Source organism: Myotis myotis, unplaced genomic scaffold (genome assembly GCF_014108235.1).
Source record: "Myotis myotis isolate mMyoMyo1 unplaced genomic scaffold, mMyoMyo1.p scaffold_m19_p_3, whole genome shotgun sequence".
Classification (NCBI taxonomy): Eukaryota; Metazoa; Chordata; class Mammalia; order Chiroptera; family Vespertilionidae; genus Myotis; species Myotis myotis.
In genome coordinates this window covers 19,464,607-19,484,616 of record NW_023416335.1, presented here as the reverse complement: position 1 = coordinate 19,484,616, position 20,010 = coordinate 19,464,607, and the positions used below count along the sequence as shown (strand labels likewise).

General features: G+C 41.3%; 1 protein-coding gene across 6 annotated transcripts in view; it reads right to left on the bottom strand.

The window, feature by feature from the left end:
- The window catches only part of UNC5D (unc-5 netrin receptor D), a 515,658-nt gene that overhangs the window by 48,098 nt on the left and 447,550 nt on the right, over positions 1-20,010 (bottom strand). For all 6 annotated transcript variants that reach the window (XM_036301089.1, XM_036301091.1, XM_036301090.1 and 3 more), the window contains 2 exons: positions 19,020-19,397; positions 13,536-13,620 (listed from right to left, as the gene is read on the bottom strand). In XM_036301089.1, the coding sequence (XP_036156982.1) occupies positions 13,536-13,620; positions 19,020-19,397 (463 nt within the window). The remainder of the gene's footprint in view (positions 1-13,535; positions 13,621-19,019; positions 19,398-20,010) is intronic.

Sequence of the window (20,010 nt, the reverse complement as noted above, 5' to 3'; positions counted from 1 at the left end):
TCTGGAGCTCTCAGATCAGCCCAGGACAATGGCATCACAGAACCTATTTCCTGGAGAGAGGGCCTTGTAAAGCCAGCGTGGCTACCAGTCAACCCGATATCATGACCAGGTCTGAGGGCTGTAATTCTCTAGCTGCCATGTATGACTTAGGCAAACAGACTCCTGGCAGGGGAGACTAGGAGATCAGGAGCAGAATAGAGAGAAAAAAAGTGAAGTTGAGCAAAATCTTCTTTTTATCATAATAGATTCCCTGTTTAGTCTTTAAGTGGCTCTAAAACTGCAATGTGGTTCCAAATTCCCTTGGGCAGCTTTTTTCAAATGATGTTTCTGGACACCACGAATGAAGATTCTGATCATTTTTCATTAGGGCCCAGAAACCTGCTCTGTTTACTTGCACTCCCTAGATCAGTCATGGGCAAACTACGGCCCTCGGGCCGGATCCAGCCCGTTTGAAATGAATAAAACTAAAAAAAAAAAAAGACCGTACCCTTTTATGTAATGATGTTTACTTTGAATTTATATTAGTTCACACAAACACTCCATCTATGCTTTTGTTCCGGCCCTTCGGTCCAGTTTAAGAACCCATTGTGGACCTCGAGTCAAAAAGTTTGCCCACCCCTGCCCTAGATGCAAGGCAGCACTGGCACTAACATTTGAGAAAAGTTGTGTAGTTCTTGAGAAAATATCCAAAGCAACACCTCAGGCAGTGCAGGCTTGGAGGTCTGTCAAGTACCAATAGGGGAAGCTTCTCAAATGGAAATTGGATGCCTGTTAAGTTGAAATGCTCAATATCAAGGCCTTGGATGACACCACTGTGATGGAAAAAGCAGCTGCACAGGAACTGGTCCTACATGCCTTTTCTTGAAATAGCATGTGTATGAATAAGCATGGACGTCAGGTTGGAGGGTTGGTTAGCAGTAACTGGAAATAATGTTAAAGCTCATCAAGCCGTTATATTCCATTAGTTGGGGCTGGGAAAGGAGCAGTTAGAACAGTGGATTACAACAAGCAACAAGTGCAATCACCGAGGACAGAAGCATATGGCTCTACTATTAAAGGGTTTAAAGATCTGGGTCACCCACCCGGTATTATCTGAAATAGGATCACAGGAAGGGAAATGGTACCAGGGGAACTGGGGCGGGAGGGAAATTACACACTAGAATAAGGATCTGAATTTGATGAAATCTGAGCAACACCACACTGAGAGATTAAACTGTTTGCATATGTTAAATGGCTTTGGTTTACACATACACACACATAGGGTGTTTACCAATTAATATACTAACGGAATCACAAATCATGTGCAAATCACCAGTTCCTAGATGCAATTTAAGCCTCATCTCTCATGCAGTGTCAGGCTTTCGGTTAGCTTGTTTACTGCAAGTGGAATGATGGCTCCCTGAAAGTGCTTTAAAGTAAAAGCAGTGAGGGGAAGGGAGAGAGTGATCTATGCGGCACACTGCTACAGCACTTTTTATATCAACTAGGCTGTTCATTCATTTACATGTTGAATGGGGGAAACAGCCTTCTCTAGAGGAAGTCCCATTTCACAGAATCATTTCATTTTAGGCGGGGAAAGGAGCTGGGAGTAATCAGGCCCATAGCATTGTTTAACTGAGGAAACAAAGGGCGTGGCATGGTGTGGGGTGGAGTGACAGGGCCAAAGCCACACCTCACTGTTGACAGAGCTGAGACTAAACTCCCCTGTCCCGTTAGTGTTGGTGAACACGGGTTGGGTGGGGGCAAGGCAGTGGAAAGAACAGATGTTCCCTGGGACACAGTCTCCAATCCTGGGATTTTGAAGGTAAAACGTTGGCATTCGAGTTGTTAAGGTTGTATTCATAGACACCCGAGGTGTATAGAGTGCTCTGAGTAGTCTGGTATCACTTTCCTATTAATGCCATACCACAGACTTACTGACTTAAAAACAACAGATTTATTATTTACAGTTCTGAGGTCAGTACTCTCACTAACCTAACATAAAGGTGTCATCAGGGCTCCAGAGAAGAATCCATTTCTTTGCCTCCTCCAGCTTCTAGAGGGCCCCTGCCTTCCTTGGCCGGAGTCCCCTTCTGGGACCAGCAGGATAGCATCTTCATATCTCTGCATCTGACTCTGCTACTCCTGCCTTCCTTGCATAGGCCTATCTGCATAATCTCGAATAATCTTTTACTCTCCATGTGCTTAACCTTAATCACATCAGTAAAGCCCCTTGGCCATGGACTGTAACATATTCACAGGATCCCAGTATTAGGATGTGATTTCTTTTGGGGCGGGGGGAGGGGGGAGAAGGGTGACATTCTTCTGTCTACCACCAGGCTCTTCAGGTTCAAGCCATGAAGACCCCCTGCTATTGTCTCCTGGTCCAATGTTTTCTCCCAGATGCCATACAACCAGACCAAGGTGTTGGTTGACCTTTGTGTTATCTTAGCTGCTTCAGTTGCCAGCACCCTCATGTAACTTCCAGGGTGAAGCTCCATATCTGCATGCAACTTGGAGTCCTGGGGAGTCATTATGGTTTGTGCTAAAGATGATAGCCAAGGGAGTTAGGAGGTTGATCACCCAGGTTTTGGAAGGGCTGTGGGGATCATGTTAGCACAGAGGGTGGCCCCAGGAGTGTCTTCTCACAGCATTTTTATTAGTCTATAACTAACTGCAGTGGAAAAGATGACATATATTAAATATCTTAATAGGACAGGTTATTTCTCCTTCCAGCATGGGCAATAAAAGAGATGGCACATACAAATAAAAATAATTACAGTCTATGGTGTTCCTTTACAATGTGCAATTACACTCATGAACTGGTGACTCTCGTTGAATTAAGGCGCACCTTCCATTCAGATCTATTAACAACATTCGCACACCGTTGTTAGCTTGTCAATGGCATAGTAATTAAAGACTCCTCTGGACCACGCTGCTCACTTCACTTTGTGAGCTCACAGGGCCTTCAAAGCACTTTGATTAAAATGGCAGCAATGTTTGTTTATGTGTGTTTGTTTGTGGCTCGAGGGAGGTAAGGAGGAAGGGATGGTAAAGAACATGGTATGGGGAAATTCTCCTTCCCCCCAAAAGGCAGATCATAAAATGACAATGTGAGGGCCCCTCACCTGCTTTTTTATTTTCCCTCCTTTCTCTCCCCCTCCTCACTTTTTGTGGGTAATGATATTATATTCTAACCTAAATGACTTTGTGAAGAAACCATCAGGATTTTACTGCAGCAAAGAGCACAGTCTTCTAAAGGTGCATCAACCCTTCTAGGCCATTAGGATGCCATTTGATAAATTGCACCTTTTATGACACTGCACTGGTAGCCTGAAAGAATTAATGTGTTTTTGAAATTGCAGCAATTTACTCCCCTCACGCTGGCAGAAAGAGCCCCTTTGTTTGTGACGTAGGAAGCCCCTTTTCTCCTCAGCAGCTCCCTGGGCCTAATAGGAAGTTAATTAATGCCAAATTTCCTCCAGAGGATGGGTGTATGCCATCAGTTGGACTCTTCCAAGAAAAATTTGTCAAACTTAAGGCAACAAACTGTATTCAAATTCATGACTGACCTTTGAACAGAAATGATGGCAGGAATGATTTGTTCATGTCCATCCATCGCTCTTTAGCAAAGAAAGCATGGCAAAGTGGATAGGGACAAAGCTTGTTCCAGGTGGCCTAAGCCACCTGCTCTCTTGACTGGTCATTGATCTTCTAAATCTAACACCAGCCCACCTGGTGTCCATTGTTGGACTCATACAATCTACCTCTAATGTGTAAATCATAGGCCAGAATATTAAGGGAAATAGAGGGAAATTCAAAGGAACTGATGCAGGGTATCCTTGGGACCTTCACAAGGCTCTTGATTTTACTGTCAACAGTTAATATGTGCTATCACTGGATTCATCCGCTATCAGTCAAAAAGGAAAGATCCTAAATTCTTTTGCATCATTGTCACGAGCTAAAACAAATCCCATGGACTTTAGAGAGCTTATCTATGTAATTAAAAATAGAAGCATAGACAAACAGTAATTGCAAAACATAGCATTTACATGGCACTTTACAATTTGCACAGGACTTTTCATATATAAAGTCCCTGTATTGTCCTCACCCAAATCCTGGAATGCAGTTAATAATAGACAACATTTGTAGATAATAGAATTGAGGTCCAGAGAAAGAAAATGAGTTGCTCAAAGCCATTTAGGCTGTAAGTGGCAAGGCAGAGTGGAATTCAGGACTTCTGAATCCCTGTGTTCTCATTCTATGATGTCCTCTCATTTTTGATGATCCTTTATTTCCCATGTAATGCCAATGATCGAATCTGCGCTACTTTCCTGACAAGTTATGCACATTATCAGTTCAGTAAGCTCCAGAACAGGCAGATTCTTTCCCAGCTAGGAAGGCACAGGCCACAAAGCAGGCAGATTTCACCCTGCTTGAAGCAGGCAGGCACAGTATCTGCCCGATATTGTGACATTTTGCTCTGAGTGGTACTGCTACTACGTGCTGTAGCCAAAATCTTGTCATGGAATTTCCATTCAGCAGTCAACTTTTTCCTTGGTTATAAATATTACTTTTGCCTATTATTAATTCTTGAATCAATTTTCTTCCTGTCCCTTTTCTTATATGTCAAAGAGCTGTGTTTATTCCCTGGAAAGAAATCCAGAGTTGCTCCCCGAGCAGCTATTATCACAAACTCTCAGGTGACCTTCAGCTTGCAAATCTCTCTCTACTAATTAATCATCAGCTCCCAAGCCAGAATTCTGGGAATTATCTTCAACTCCTTCATCTCCTTCAACACACACTGCACATGCACACAGATGACCTTGCTGAGTTCCTCCGGAAGTCTCTCCCAAAACTTCCCACTGACAGCAATGTGAGGATTAGAGAATGGATTTAAAATGTTCACAACTAGAGACAAGGATACTTAAAAGTAGAGTGACTAATTTATTATGCAAATTGAGATACTTTTGAGGGTGAAAAGGGGGCATTATTAATAACTGTGCCAGGCAAAATGAGGCATATTTTCACTGTGCTCACAAGGAGGATGTGGGTATTAATGAGACTTGAACTCGGGTGGTGGCAGTGGAGGTGAAGTAGAAGGTAATATATCTAAAACTAGATGCCTGATGCATGAAATTCGTGCAATGGTGGCTTGCCTGGGCCCTTGCAGCCCTGACTTTGCCCAGAAGGTCGCCTGGAAGGTTGTTTGGCTGACCAGTCTAATTAGCATATTCTGCTTTTATTATTATAGATGTAAATATGACTAGGTCTCTGAATTCTTAAGCCTCACCAATACCTACCCACCAGTTAAGTTTCAATTTCCCCAATTCCACTCTTTTATGTTCTGTTCTGATTTGCTTAGTTCTAAAATATGTGATAGTATTTATTCATCTGTGCTTTTGCTCCTTCTATTATCTTTGACTGGAATGCCTTTTACTCTCTTCCAATTTTTAAGTCAATTGTCACTTCCTCTCTGAACCTTCCCTGAGTCTTTGGACGGGGTTCATTCTTTGACTACTGGTAAACATTTGTGTATCTTTTCACCACATGAATCACACTGAAACATCATTATTCACTTGAGGAACTGGGTTTGCTTCTGGGGCTTCATCTGTTACTGTATTAAGTATCTAATTTTCTTAGTAATTGCTAACAATTGTGCTTAGTGGAACCACCCATGGTAGCATTTCATTTTGATTCTATAACTTTCAGTGACATCTAGTTATTAAAATAGTTTGATTTCATTTGTAGGACTCATTTTGTTCATTTTAAAAATTTGATCTTACATCTGATTCAAACTCCATCTCCCAGTACCCATGCACATGGACACACAGTCATGCACACGACCATTAGCATATACGTATACAAGGCTCTGGGTTCTTAGTCTGGAGAGGAGGGAGCAGGTTGAGCTTATCCCAGTGGCATGAGCTTATCCCTATAGTATTGTGATAGAAAGGAAAAAGAAGGGAAACAAATATCTCCTTACTTCTTCCTGGGGCAAGACAATGATGACTTTTTTCATGGGTGACAAAAGTTTTTGAAGATAATCCTTAATGGATTCAGTGTAGATGGGTGGTAACTTCAAAAGGCCTAACTGACAGAGGGTGCAGGTGACTAGATTGCAAACAGTTGCCCTAAGCGTCTGTCATTCCTTGTGGGCGTCAGTTGCATCTGCCAACTGGCCCCCCACTGACAGCATCCCAACCCTGCTCTCTGAGCCTCTTTGCCTCATATTGAGGTGGCCCCTGGAAAACCTGTTTTCAATCTCATTTACCCAACTCCTGGCCAGGGTGCATCTTCTCTACCTCTTGGGAAAATGGGAACCTGGAAATTATGGAAGTGCTCTTTGCCCCTCTCTCCTTGGCTTTAGCAGTATGTCCTTTCTCAAAGCTTTTTCTTTTGCTGTCCTCTGGTAACATGGGACAAATCAACAAACTGATGGACCATGAGAAAATCAGGTATCCATGTCCACTTCCTGCAGATGGCACAAAATTTTGAGTAGTTCTCTTGGGGCTATTTTCTTTGGCTTTGGTCAGGGCAGAGACAGCCATTTTTGATACCTGCACTCCTCCAAAATATGACTCCTCTTTTTGTCTCTTCCAGCCCCTTACTTATATCAATAGGGAGGGGGGGAGCCTGGTGTGTGAGTGGATGGGAGAGGGGTAGTGCTCATTCTGATGAAATGATGCTTCTCAAAAGGCGCTGCAGGGAGGTAGGACTATTAGCCTTAGCATTATAGTTGGAAAATACCTGAAATTCGAATGTTGGGGTACTTAGTTCTTTTTTTTAAGGGATCCTATTTTTTTTATTTCTACCAGAAATAAACAACTTCACCTAAGGGATCCTATTTTTCTTGGTCCACAGAACCAAATACACTTGGCACTTAATAGTCATTGAGCTCATAATATCAATTGTGAAAACTATCCCAGAAGTCCACAACTTTTTTGCAGTGAGATAGTACAGTGTTTTTGCCAGAGCTGGAGGATAGCTTGAGACAGAACCTGGTGGGGAACTCCTCTAAGCCAGTGGTCGCCAACTGGTGGTCTGCGGACCACTGGTGGTCCGTGAGGTCCGAAAGGTTGGGGACCACTGGTTTAAGGAAACCTTTGGATCAGCAGTTGCCAACTGGTGGTCTGCGGACCACTGGTCTAAGTTGAAGAATGCTAACAGAGATGAAAATCAACCCAGAAGGTCTGAGCCAGGTTTTCTTCCTGTGGCAATGTCCTGACCAGTCACCAGGTGTTGGGATGCGGACAAAGACAGATGCTTTTATTCTGAGCTCAAGAGTCAGACCACTGCACTAATTGTGACTTTCTTCCCATAGTGACTTTCTTCTGTCTTTCTAGCCTTGTATTTGGTCTTATCTCATGCTTTGCTATGAAAGCCACTGCACCACCAAGGCACCCTCGAAAAGTGAATTTCATAACACCAGCATGTTTGCCTCCCCTGAGAAATACCCATTTGATAGCAAAAAAAGCAAAACCAAACAAAAACAGAAGAAAAATGTTATTTGAAATATTCATCTGGGATGAGCCCAAATTCTAAAATATGTGCCTTTTTGTAAATTCTTCAGTAAGGCTATTTACATTTCCAATTTTAGTCTAAGCATTTGGTCAGGAATATCCACATGACAGTGTAATTGAAAAAAGAAATGAATGTTTGCCTTTGGTTTCATTTTATTGCTTCTCAGAAGAAAGCTCCATATAATAATTTTCTGGTCCAGTTTTCCACTCTGCAACCATGGGGTGGGAAGACTGCTACATCTATACCATTTTCTTTTTTCTTTTTATATTTTTATTGATTTCAGAGACCAAGGGAGAGGGAGAGGGAGAGAAAGAAAAATCAATGATGAGAGAGAATCATTGATTGGTTGCCTGCTATGCATCCCACACTAGGGATTGAGCCTGCAACCCAGGCATATGCCCTGACTGGAATCAAACTGTGACCTTCTGGTTCATAGGTCAACGCTCAACCGTGAGCAACACCGGCTGGCCGGGCCCATTTTCTTATTGGAATGTATGTGGGAGAATTTCTGGAGCGGGACAAATGTTTCTTTTTTTGATCATCTTGTTTAAACACTTATATTTTATTTAAAAAATTAAAACATGTTTAGAGAGGATGAAAAATTATTTCCCTCTAATAGCTCCGAAAAAAAAAGGTAAAGTTAAAATAAAAGGACCCAATTGCTTTCAAATTAAAGTTTGGGAATGGAGACAGGCTTTTGAGAATGATGACTGCCCTTCCAGTTCTTGCCCTCTAAAGGGGCCTATAGTAGAGGAGCCATGATTGGCCATGAGCTAGCTGCTTAAATACTTGATCCAGGAGGATACCAAGGGCTCATCACCATAATACTTGGCAGCCCCAGTGTCATGCCATTGAGTTTCTGTGAGGCTACGCTAGTTCCTGCTTGCTGAGGTCACTAAGTGTCCTCTATTTTGTGAATGGGCACTGCATGTAACCTAACTTTGTTCTGTGGAAAGCCCTGGAGTAGAGTTGGGAGAAAGCTGCCTAAGGCAACGTTCTGGCATCAGGGTGACTTCCAAGCAGGGAATAGTGCCTGGATTTAGCCACACTTAAAGACTCTCCCCCACCTTATACTCTATAGATACTAGAAAATGTATCCTGAAGCTGGAAATCATTGAGGGATAGCCCTTATACCCTTCTTTATTTGGCTCATTTCTAATGATCTTTTAGATTCAGCACAGTGACAGACAACTCCTGGGAGCCACCCTCCCTACCATCCCCTCTGAAGTCTATCCTAGAATAGATTCAGAGGCCTTTTTCTATTTTTCCATTGTTTTCTGTGAAATCCTCTATTGCAGTGTAAGTCTACATTGAATCACAAAGCTATTGTCTTCCCAAACCTGGGTCCCTCTCAGTCTGTTTCATAATGTATTTCTATTATTAAGCATAAGCACTGTCCCTCATCAAGCATGTCTTACTGGACTCAAGAATAATATGCCTAATTAAGCCTAAATTGGGGAGTGTGAGATAGTCTAACACTACATTGTGAGACAGAAAATCTTGCTTTGGTGCTCAGTCTTGCTACAACCTAAGGCAAACCTAACCTTTCTTGGTCTTAATTTTCAAATCTATAAAAATTAGGATAATTATGTTATTTACCATATAGAATTGATGCAAAAGTTAAAGAATATACTGTAGGTAGAATGCTTAATCAAATATAAATATATCTATTAGGTTTTCCTTTACTTATCATCTGAGATTGTCGCATCACTTTATTTCCTGCAACCCCACAGTTTCTCTATAAGGTAGGTAGTATTGTTTTTCACATAAGGACACTCACAAAGCTTCATTATCTTACCTATGGTCACACAGATAATAGCAGGGAAGCTTAGATCTGAACCCAGGGCCTCTGATGCCAGAGCTCACACTCTTAATCACTGAGCTCAAATGTTCCCTAACAAGCCTGCTAAGGTTCAGCCCTGGAGTGAGACCTGCTTCTAGTCTTTCTTCTCTCAGGTCTATAATGTAACAACAGCAATTTGCCCCACGTCCTTCTAAGAAAAGTTCTACTTGATCCTGCCTTGCCTAGTTCTCAGTGCTCTTACAGAGCTGTTCCAGGGGATGCCTCCCTACAGGGGCCAGGAGGAGTGGGGATGCAGCATCAGAGAGCTGTCTCCTTCGAGTCCCCAGCATCAAGGAGAGGTGACATCCTTTAGTCCATGAGCTCTGGCATTGGAGCCAGATACTCTGAAGGCAAATCTCTGCTCAGCCAGTAAGTAACATGCCTTGGAAAGCAGCTTTGCTTCTTGGAACCTTTTTTTAGATTTTTTCCCCCACATCTCTAAAATTGGTATAAAATCCTCTTCTTTCGAACATTACTGTGGAGATTAAATGAGTCAGAGGTATGTAAGAGTACTTTGAAATATTACACTAAAATAAAGGCAAGTAATTATTACCTTTACAAGGATTCAAATTCCCCTTCCAGCAAAACATATAATATGTGTATATATACAAAAAATGAACAGACATCATTTCCTAAGCATTATAACCAAACTGAATGTCCAGATTGCTAAAAGAGGTTGGAAAAGATTCATTAAGATATTTGGTCCAGATGGTTGGTTTGGTCAAGCCTGAAAGTATAGACAGAGCTGGGACGTTGAGGAAGGAAAGTGACATCGTTCCACTTAATGAAAAGCACAGTGTCCTCTCTAGGCTCTCCCAAGAAAGACAGGGTACATTCTGTCCTGACGACCTCACTTAAAACTTACCAAAATATCGAAATATAACCAACCATCTGAGACTATTCGAACATGAGGGGTTATTTTGAGTCTGCGATTCATCCCACACAGCCATATCCCTGGGAACCCGGTTCAGAATTTGGATCAATGAGATCAGTTACAGTTCCACTAAACCACCTCCCTGCTACACCAGGACTTAGTGCAGGAAGGAGCCACAGGAATGTAACATCAAGAGGAAAATGGAACAGACTTTAACTTAAATACAGCACCAAGGTGTTGTTTGGAAGATGCCACTGTCGTTTCCTGTGTGTGGAAGTGATGGAATCAGGAAATGCAATGCTCACACCTGTGAGCTAAAAGGAAGGGCACTGTGATGGCTCCAGAGGCAAAGATGAAGGAAACAGCAGCCCCCCCCCCCCCCCCCCCCCCGGATCTCCATGGCACTGAGAAGATGGGCCTTGCTCTGAGCACACGTTCAGAATGACGGAGGGCGACATAAAGTGAAAATGGGTTTTCAAATGATATTAAAAAGAAAAGGTGACACTAAATGGCCTTCTCTTGATTAATCACAGGATTAAAAGCTGAAGAACTCAGATTCAAACAGCCTCCTTGAAGGATTGCAAAAAAAAGTCATCCTAAGCTTTAAAAAAAACAAACAAAAAACGTAACAGAAAGGCATTTGCAATTTTTAGTGTTTTTGTAAGTAGGTTGGAACTCCTCAAAAGGGAGTGAAGATTGCCAAGGAAGCTAATGGGCAGTAGCCCTGGCACTGGTCATTCCCTTAAAGGTGAACATCTGGAAGGTTTCAGCAACATGAAAAAGAATGTGTGCTTCCTGCAATTTTAATTTATCCTCCGCTTAATAGATGGGAAAATGCACACATCTCAAAGATCTGAAGTCTTAAGTAAACTCTTTCTGTCCACCTTCCTAGGCAGTAGTAATGAACTCAACACCTTAAATACGGATGGGTAAACCAGAGTGGTTAACATGGAACTTGCTAAGCTAGTAGTGGTCTAGGGAGTGACCATACTAGGCTAAACCTGTCTTTCAAGGTGTGTGGTCTCTGGTGAGTTTTTAAGTATTTATCCTTCTTACTTTATGATTACAGAATGCCCTAATCGATATTGCCCACATTTTTGAGCCACTGTATTTAAGTTCTTGTACGTTTGATGTTTGATGCCTTTTGGCACATTCTAGTCTGACCTCCTAGAAGGAAACTTCTAGTAAGAGATACGGATGGGATGGAAGTGAGCTATAAATTAGTTGCCTTTGAAAATGTGAACTATGCTTAATGATGGGGATATGGTCTGAGAAATGTATCGCTACGCGATTTCATGGTTGTAAGAACATCATTGAGTACATTTACACAATAAGGTGCCCTTATATGACTGGCCGCAAATATGTTTGTTACATCAGCATCACCACAAATGCATGAGTGAAGCACTATGCTATGACATATCATTAGGTGACAGGAATTTTCAGCTCCATTGCAATCTTAGGGGACTACTGTTATATATGCGGTCCGGCGTTTATGGGAATGTCATTAGGCAGTGCAGTACTGTACTTGATTTTTGCAGGATGATATGTTTACTTACAAGCATATGTATAATTGACCATGATCTCAATGTTAAACAGATACGACTTCTTATATAAATCAACCAAAGGGAAAAAATAAGAGGTTATTCTTATCTAGAGAACTACATTTTTGGGTTTTGAAGAAACTCCTCAACCCCTCTGCTCCTTAGTTTCCCCTAAGTAAGTGGAGATATTTAGACATTAACATGTTTTCAAGTGCAAAGGTAAAGGATCCAGCTTTACAGGACTGAGGAACTAACAGGAAATCCCAACAGAATAGAGTTTACATGCAAATCCTCTAAGAGCCTCACCCACAGCCAACTAGCAGAGCCTTCTTGCTTCCATTCCTCTAGAACAGGGGTGGGCAAACTTTTTGACTCGAGGGCCACAATAGGTTCTTAAACTGGACTGGAGGGCCGGAACAAAAGCATGGATGGAGTGTTTGTGTGAACTAATATAAATTCAAAGTAAATATCATTACATAAAAGGGTACGGTCTTTTTTTTTTTTTTAGTTTTATTCATTTCAACCGGGCTGGATCCGGCCCGCGGGCCATAGTTTACCCACGGCTGCTCTAGAACCCTGTAGAGCAGTGGTTCTCAACCTTCCTAATGCCGAGACCCTTTAATACAATACAGTTCCTCATGTTGTGGTGACCCCCAACCATAAAATTATTTTCGTTGCTACTTCATAACTGTCATTTTGCAACTGTTATGAATCGTAATCTAAGTATCTGATATGCAGGATGTATTTTCATTGTTACAAATTGAACATAAGTAAAGCATAGTGATTAATCACAAAAACAATATGTAATTATATATGTGTTTTCCGATGGTCTTAGGCGACCCCCGTGAAAGGATCGTTCGACCCCCAAAGGGGTTGCGACCCACAGGTTGAGAACCGCTTCTGTAGAGCATTATGTTAAAACCACTGAGCACCAGCAAATCCTTTTATGGAGATAGCTATCAAAATCTGTTCAACCATCTGTCTCTCTGGCTGTTTTTCCTTTCAGTATTTTTCCTTCATGTGTTCTTTGCTAACAACAAAAAATCTATTCTAAAATAACCAAGATGTTAAGACTGAAAATGCCAGAGGTATATATCCAGTTTATAAGAGAAATTGCTTTCTAAAGAGGAGGTCGCTTTATCTTGTGTGGTGGAAGGCAACATTTCCGCAAATATTATAGCTGTGCTAAGAAAATAACCAACTCCTTTCATTAAAAGAATATGACAAGATTTGTATTTGTTCATGTAATTGAATTTAATGCTGCTGAAATTTGTCAGATCTGAAAGCTGTTGAAGTGTAAACCATATTTTTACATGAGGAAAATTTCCTAAGAACTTGTCTTTCTTGCTTATTGCAGGTCTTCTGCTGACCTTGAAAGGTCACAGGTCAATCATTCCCTGCATTTGCATAAACCCCAGCACCAACAGTGCCTCCAGGGTTGGTTTTTGTTTTTCTCTTAAGAAGAAGACTGAGGGAGGCAGTCTATGTTTGTGGAGAAGCCCTGCTTAGGACTTACCTACCAATTCACTGTTTCACATTTAGTGTCTGCTGTCTAGACATCAGAGACTTAGGTTAGTTACCTCAAATGTGAGGCTGCCTGTGCTTTAATTCTAGCCAATAGTTTTGCAGCTGGTTTTTCTTCTGTAAAGTCAGTAGCTCATTATCGTACCTACACACCTCCATGTCACAGATCCTACAAACTTCAGATTTTTCTGCAGAAGCTCGATTCCATATTCAAGATGTCACTGATACATCATTTCTTTCTGTCTCTCACCTGGGTTCACCTTGGTTGATGGACATATAAATCTCCCAAGAATTCTCCTCTGGGATGGCGCCATGTGGTATGAGTAAACTCACGCCTAAAACAGAAAAAAAACCCAAAAGGTTATTCGTAGCTTTTCCATTTATTGGGCACCTTGCAGATGCTCACAAAAGGACCTTCTCAGAGCAGCCTGTGAAACCCTGATCCTTGCAAAGTTCATGAAGTCCAAGATAATAATGGAGAACCCATTATTTACTAACAGTGACATAAAGAAAAACATATTATTCAAGTGTGTATTCAAATTCGGTTTTAAAGTCCTCCTACCATTTTTAAATTCTCTTAAAAATTGGATGTCCTGGACTAGCAAACATATCTGAGAATATAAAACTTTATCAATTACCAGTTAATCTATTCTGAAATTAAAAAAAAATGTGCTTCTCTATCTTGTTTCTACCCACTCATTTCCTGAAAGGGCATCTTGCAATGCTGGGTGGGCCATGTAACATTTTGCTAGAGCCTGGTATAAAATAGTCCTTTAAACTGTGCATCCTGAAGTAAGTTTAGGGAAGAGATTAGAGGAGAGGAGTAGTGTGTGTGTGTGTGTGTGTGTGTGTGTGTGTGTGTGTGTGTGTTTTGTCCAGAAAACTGGAGAAAGAAGAAGCTCAGATGAGCTTAGGAACCTTATAAATTGTTGCATGGAACCTTATAGGTTGTTGCATGGCCACTATTTGGTCCTATATCTGCAGACAGAAGCTAGGAAAGGTGACTGAACCATATTCATGTCAGCATCAAATTGAAAAATACTCAGTAGCCTTGCTTCAGTAAAATCATGCAATGCAGGCAGGGAAGGCACCAGGAGGGCACATGGCGCTGAATTTGAAATGTCTCCTCTCTCTCTTGAATGCTGCGAAATAAATATTTCACTTTGGTCAAGAGAGAACAGTCTAGAGAGGGCAGAGATTCTCTCTAATGTAGCTTTTTGTTTATAAAAAGAAATAGAAACACAATATGATCTTTATAAAATAAAATCTCAAGGCATCCTCTTATTCTTTGAATAATGCAGCTCTCACCTTTCTTCCTTTCATTTGAGCTAATGTAATCACACAGAAAGCTTTCTGCTTGCTGATGATAATTTAAATCTAGAGATGGCAGGCTTTAGTGACATCCTTCTCTGGGCCTGTTAGCTGCTACAGAATCAAGGAATGCAAGACTCATTGCAAAGCAAGTTATTTGTGACTCGCATTTATGAGCATTATTCAGTGACACGCTAGTTATCATCAGTAACATTCCCCAGCCCTCAGAATGAGGCACAGTTAAATCTTGCTTATAGCTTTTCAGCAAGGGTATCCATTTATATTCTCGACCTTAATGCCAATCGTAGGAGGATTGTCATGGTTATACTTGGGGGGCTCTGATCAGGCTCCTCCTTTCACTGCCCATTTTTTCTTAAATGTAGTTGCCCAATGAAGTGGCCTCCATCACTCCTTCCCTGCACTGAATAGAAACTGTAATCCACAGGGTGTTCAGTGTACATGGGTGTCAACCTGAATACATACCCTAGACATTGTGTGTTCTCTCTCTGTTGCCCCTCATTCAGACTATCTAGGCCAGTTGGTTCTCAACCTTGGCTGCACATTAGGATCACCTGGGAATCTTTTTAAAATCCTGATTTCTGGGCCTCATCCTCCAGAAATTCTGTTTCTTTGTTACTAATGTTGTAGCCCCACCCCATAACAAAGAAACAGAATTTCTGGAGGGTGAGACCCAGAAATCAGGATTTTAAAAAGATTCCCAGGTGATTCTAATGTGCAGCCAAGGTTGAGAACCACTGATCTAGGCCATTATGCCAAGAAACATGAAGTCACTATTGTTTAGCTGTAGAAGCACAGGAGGCTATGATCAAGCATTAATGTCATCTTAGGCAATTAACCCAAAAGAACAACTTTGTATTCTCACATTTCCCTTTCCCATGTTTCCTTTAGTGAGGTATAATTCACATGCAATAAAATGCATGTTGTAAGTGTACACGCTGATGAGTTTTGACAAATTTAAACTCTCCTGTAACCATCATCATAGTCAAGATATAGAGCATTTTCGTTGCCACAAAATTTCCCTTGTGCCCTTTAGAAGTCAATTCTCTTTTTTTAAAAATATATTTTATTGATTTTTTACATAGAGGAAGGGAGAGGGACAGAAAGCCAGAAACATTGATGAGAGAGAAACATCGATAAGCTGCCTCCTGCACACCCCACACTTGGGCATGTGCCCGCATCCAAGGTACATGCCCTTGACTGGAATCGAACCTGGGACTCTTGAGTCCGCAGGCCAATGCTCTATCCACTGAGCCAAACCGGTCAGGGCTAGAAGTCAATTCTTTTTTTTATTTTTTATTTATTTATTTATTTATTTATTTATTTATTTATTTATTTATTTTTTAGAAGTCAATTCTTGATGTCAAGCCCAAGTGATCACTTACTTGCTTTCTGGCATGTTGATTAGTTTGCTTATTCTAAACATTTAAATACATGAAATCATACAGTATGTAAAAAAACAACAACAAACAACAGTAATGGCTCATTACATCAATAGCTCAGAGTACAATGCTTGGCACACAGTAGGCCCTCAAAAGATAAATCATAAATATATTAATGAATAAATAGAATTCAAAATTCTGAGTAAAAAAAAAAAGTAGACCAGGCCTTGAGATATGCTATGTTCGTATGTCATGAGGGCCCGACAGTCAACTCAGATTGAAGTAGAATAAATATTTGTGTGGACTTAGGAGAAAGGGCTGTTTGTAGAGCAGATCCCATCTCATTTCTTTCAAGTCAGCTTAATTCCCTGTGTTTAGATAAAAACATTGCTCATAATACTTCTAAATACAACCTGAATCTATAGGATCATTGGAGCTTTACACTATTTCATCTTTCCTTCAATCAGCAAGCGAATGATTATCCTTCAAACATACTTCCCTCCTTCCAGGCAAACATGCAAATTCTACATGGAGATGGAAGATAGTCACACAGAGACAAGGGTTCTGGCAGGGTGATCGTGCTGGTTGCATGTTATGTTGTATGAAGGAGGAAAGGCACTGTGGGACATTTTTATACATGCGTCTCCCTAGAGGAGTAGCCATTTTTTTAAAAAAATATATTTTATTGATTTTTCACAGAGAGGAAGGGAGAGGGATAGAAAGCCAGAAACATCGATGAGAGAGAAACATCAATCAGCTGCCTCCTGCACACTCCCCACTGGGGATGTGCCCGCAACCAAGGTACATGCCCTTGACCGGAATCGAACCCGGGACCCCTCAGTCTGCAGGCCGACGCTCTATCCACTGAGCCAAACCGGTCAGGGCAGAAGTAGCCATTTTTAATATGTCATTCACCAGTTATCTCTGATTAAGGAAACATATACTCTTTCCCAAACTCCACCTGCTACCCTGACAGCCTTTTATTTGATATGACAATAGAACCACCTGTCTGAGTTTCTTGTTTCATATTTTGCATAATGAATGATTTTTACAGTGTGGGGACCACCCCAACCTTTTTGAGATATCATTGCCAGATACCAGACAACAATTTGGGATGGGCAGCATTAGAACAATTTAATTTCTGTGCCTTGCTTCCGTACACATTAGCTTTTGAGGCATATTCTGCATTTATGTTCTGCAAATAACAGAGCATATGTTTCACTTCCCCACACATATTTTTCCTCAAATTTATTCCCAGTGAACAGTTTCAATCTTGTGTGGGGCTTCTTGTTAGGAGCTTTAAAAATGCCCCTTTACAGAGGAAGTGTTTGGGAATCAGAGAAAATGCTATCAAAACTTTTAGGTTTCTTCTTCTTTTTTGGAGGGGGGGGTTTGTTTTCAGGTTCCTCATCTTTTATTTTTTTTCCATCACCATTTATCCCCTCTATAAAACTTTTAGTTTCCAGCAGCAGTACTTTTTAAGTACAAAGGGAAGAAAAAGAAAAATCTGTTTCATCATGATTTCATCTCTTTTCTTTGAGGAACATTAAACAAACAGCCAGTGAATGGGTTGATTTTGACACTCCCTCCACATGTGTGTAAACACACATACTAATAAATGAGGATGGGAAGAGAAAGGAGGGTTGTGGGCCAATTTATTCAACTAATAACTATTGAGAGCCTACTAGAATGTGTTAGAATGCGGAGATAAGATTAAGGCACCATAATTCAATGTACAACTTCTATGTTTCTGATTAATATATCCTACTATCTTTGAAAGGACAGGGTTTGCATCTTTTAGTTTTCTTTCTCCAGAACCCACACTTCCAGTTCTTAAGATTCTTACAAGAGGGGCACTTGATAAGTATGGCTGACTCATTCCCCATTGATCTATCTGCCGTTATCTCCAGAGACAAGCATACATATTTAAACCTTTGTCCTTACTGTATCCTAAAACACTGACCAAGAAAAATGTAGAGTTTTGGAAGTTTAGAAAACAAAATCATTATTAGGGCTGAATAAGAGGGCTATTTGCCTGAAATGAAGTTTTTAAGAAAGCAATTGATATAGTAGAATAAGACTGTTCATCAACTTGAAACAAAATGCGGTCTCAAGTCACTAAGCTAGCAGAGGGTCTGTCAGCAGGAATGGCTGCATCAGACTAGTCCCATTGCATATTTCATTTTCTAAGAACAAATATTTCACTTGGAGAGGAAGGTTCGCTTTCCAATAGAGAGAAGTCTGACAAGGCCCTAAACAATGCTAACCTGTTGTTTAGTCAAACTGTCAGGTCAGGGCACTCTTTTTCTTTAAGTAGCCAGGATGATTCCTAGCACTTCCTAAGTCTCCTTCCTTAGAAATCAGAGGAGCGATTGCCCTCTTTTGTCATCCAGTTCGGTCTTGAAGACTAATCCATAGATAGAATAATTTTTAAAGTGTTCTGGGCTGTACAGAACATCTAACCAAAAGGAGGAAAAAGTCCTTGAAAACTAAGTATACTTATGATGTATCCTTGGAATTGTAGCCTTGCTCATCATGAAGTAACATAGCAAGGTCTGTGGACACTCACAGTGTTGAATAGGTCAGTCACTGGGGAAGTTCAACTCAGAATGTCATTTCACTAAATTACCTACTAGTGCATCAGTCATGCTTGTCCATAAACCTGGGCTTTGTCAAAGAATGTTCTCAATGCTTTCTGATCATGTTCTAGGAAATATATTTCAAATGGGTTTAAACTCTAGGGACCACCCAAATCTTTTGAACAAATATGGCCACCACCAACTCTAGTGAGGGCATCAAATGGACTGTTCAGTCCATGATGGGATGAAGATTGCAAAATCTCATCTCAGCCTTGGTTCTTGTTTGCAGTGCAAATCAAGTAGACTGTTGGAGCCACAGTACCTGGAGGTTTGACAAGGGGATAGTAAAACATCTTAAGAATTAATCTGATGGGATGTAATTGTGCAAATACAAAACATTTCAACAAATGCTGGAAGATACACAAACGCACACTTACCACCCACCTGTATTTGGCATTACCAAGCGTCCTCCTAGATGGCCAAAGACGCCAGTTGTCCTCAGTTCCGTCCTTGTGGGGAGCGACGACAGGTTTTGGAGGTAGGGTGTTTTATTTCTGGGATGCACTGTACTGAAGCTGCGGTTGTTTCCATGGGGAAAGGTCCCAGAATGGCTCTTGCCATGGTACTCAGCTCTCTCAGACACTCCCAGCGAAACCATGAATGAGCTCTGAACTTTGACTTTGATGTCTGACAAAGGGTTGAAGAGTGAAGACTCGGTCATGAGTTCCTTGTCCAGAGGGTCCTGTAGACAGATGGGTCCGCTGTATGTTCGACTCACAGTCAGGTCTGGCTGCATGGAGGAATTCAGGAGCAGGGAGTTACCTGATAAAAGAAAAGGGCTCTGTCACTCAGAAACTAAAAGGCATCACAGTTACCCCTTCCACGAACTGCACAACAGCCCGTGTGCTTGCCTGCTGCTCCGATCAGAGCCTGACCTTCAGGGCCACCCCGAGCATCCAGACTGGCTCTGTAAGACTGGTCATTAGTGACCACAGCCCTGGACTCTGGCTTTCCCAGGCAATTCTCTGAATGCCACTAACCTAAGTCATTCACTTTTCAGAGTTCCTTAAAAGCTGTCTTTTCAAAACAGGTATTTCTGATACTCCATCAGGTATTTTTGTTGATGTGATTTTAACTGGCAAGAGAAACTTAAAAAGGGGGGGGGAAGATGTTTTATAATCCAGTTTGGAGCAAAAATAACATCTGTTCATTTTAAATGGCACGAGATGACACAGCATGGTGACTGGGAAGTGCTGTTTATAACCGAAGCTGTGTGAGTGCCCACACATCTCGTGAAATTTTGGAGCTTGGGGGGGCAGGAAATGATGTGTCCCCACCTCAAGAAGTTCAGGAGACCCCAATTTGTTCTAATAACGCATATGCCACTCTGAGAGGGAAAGAAAGCACCGCATGGGACTAGGGAGAAACATTCTAT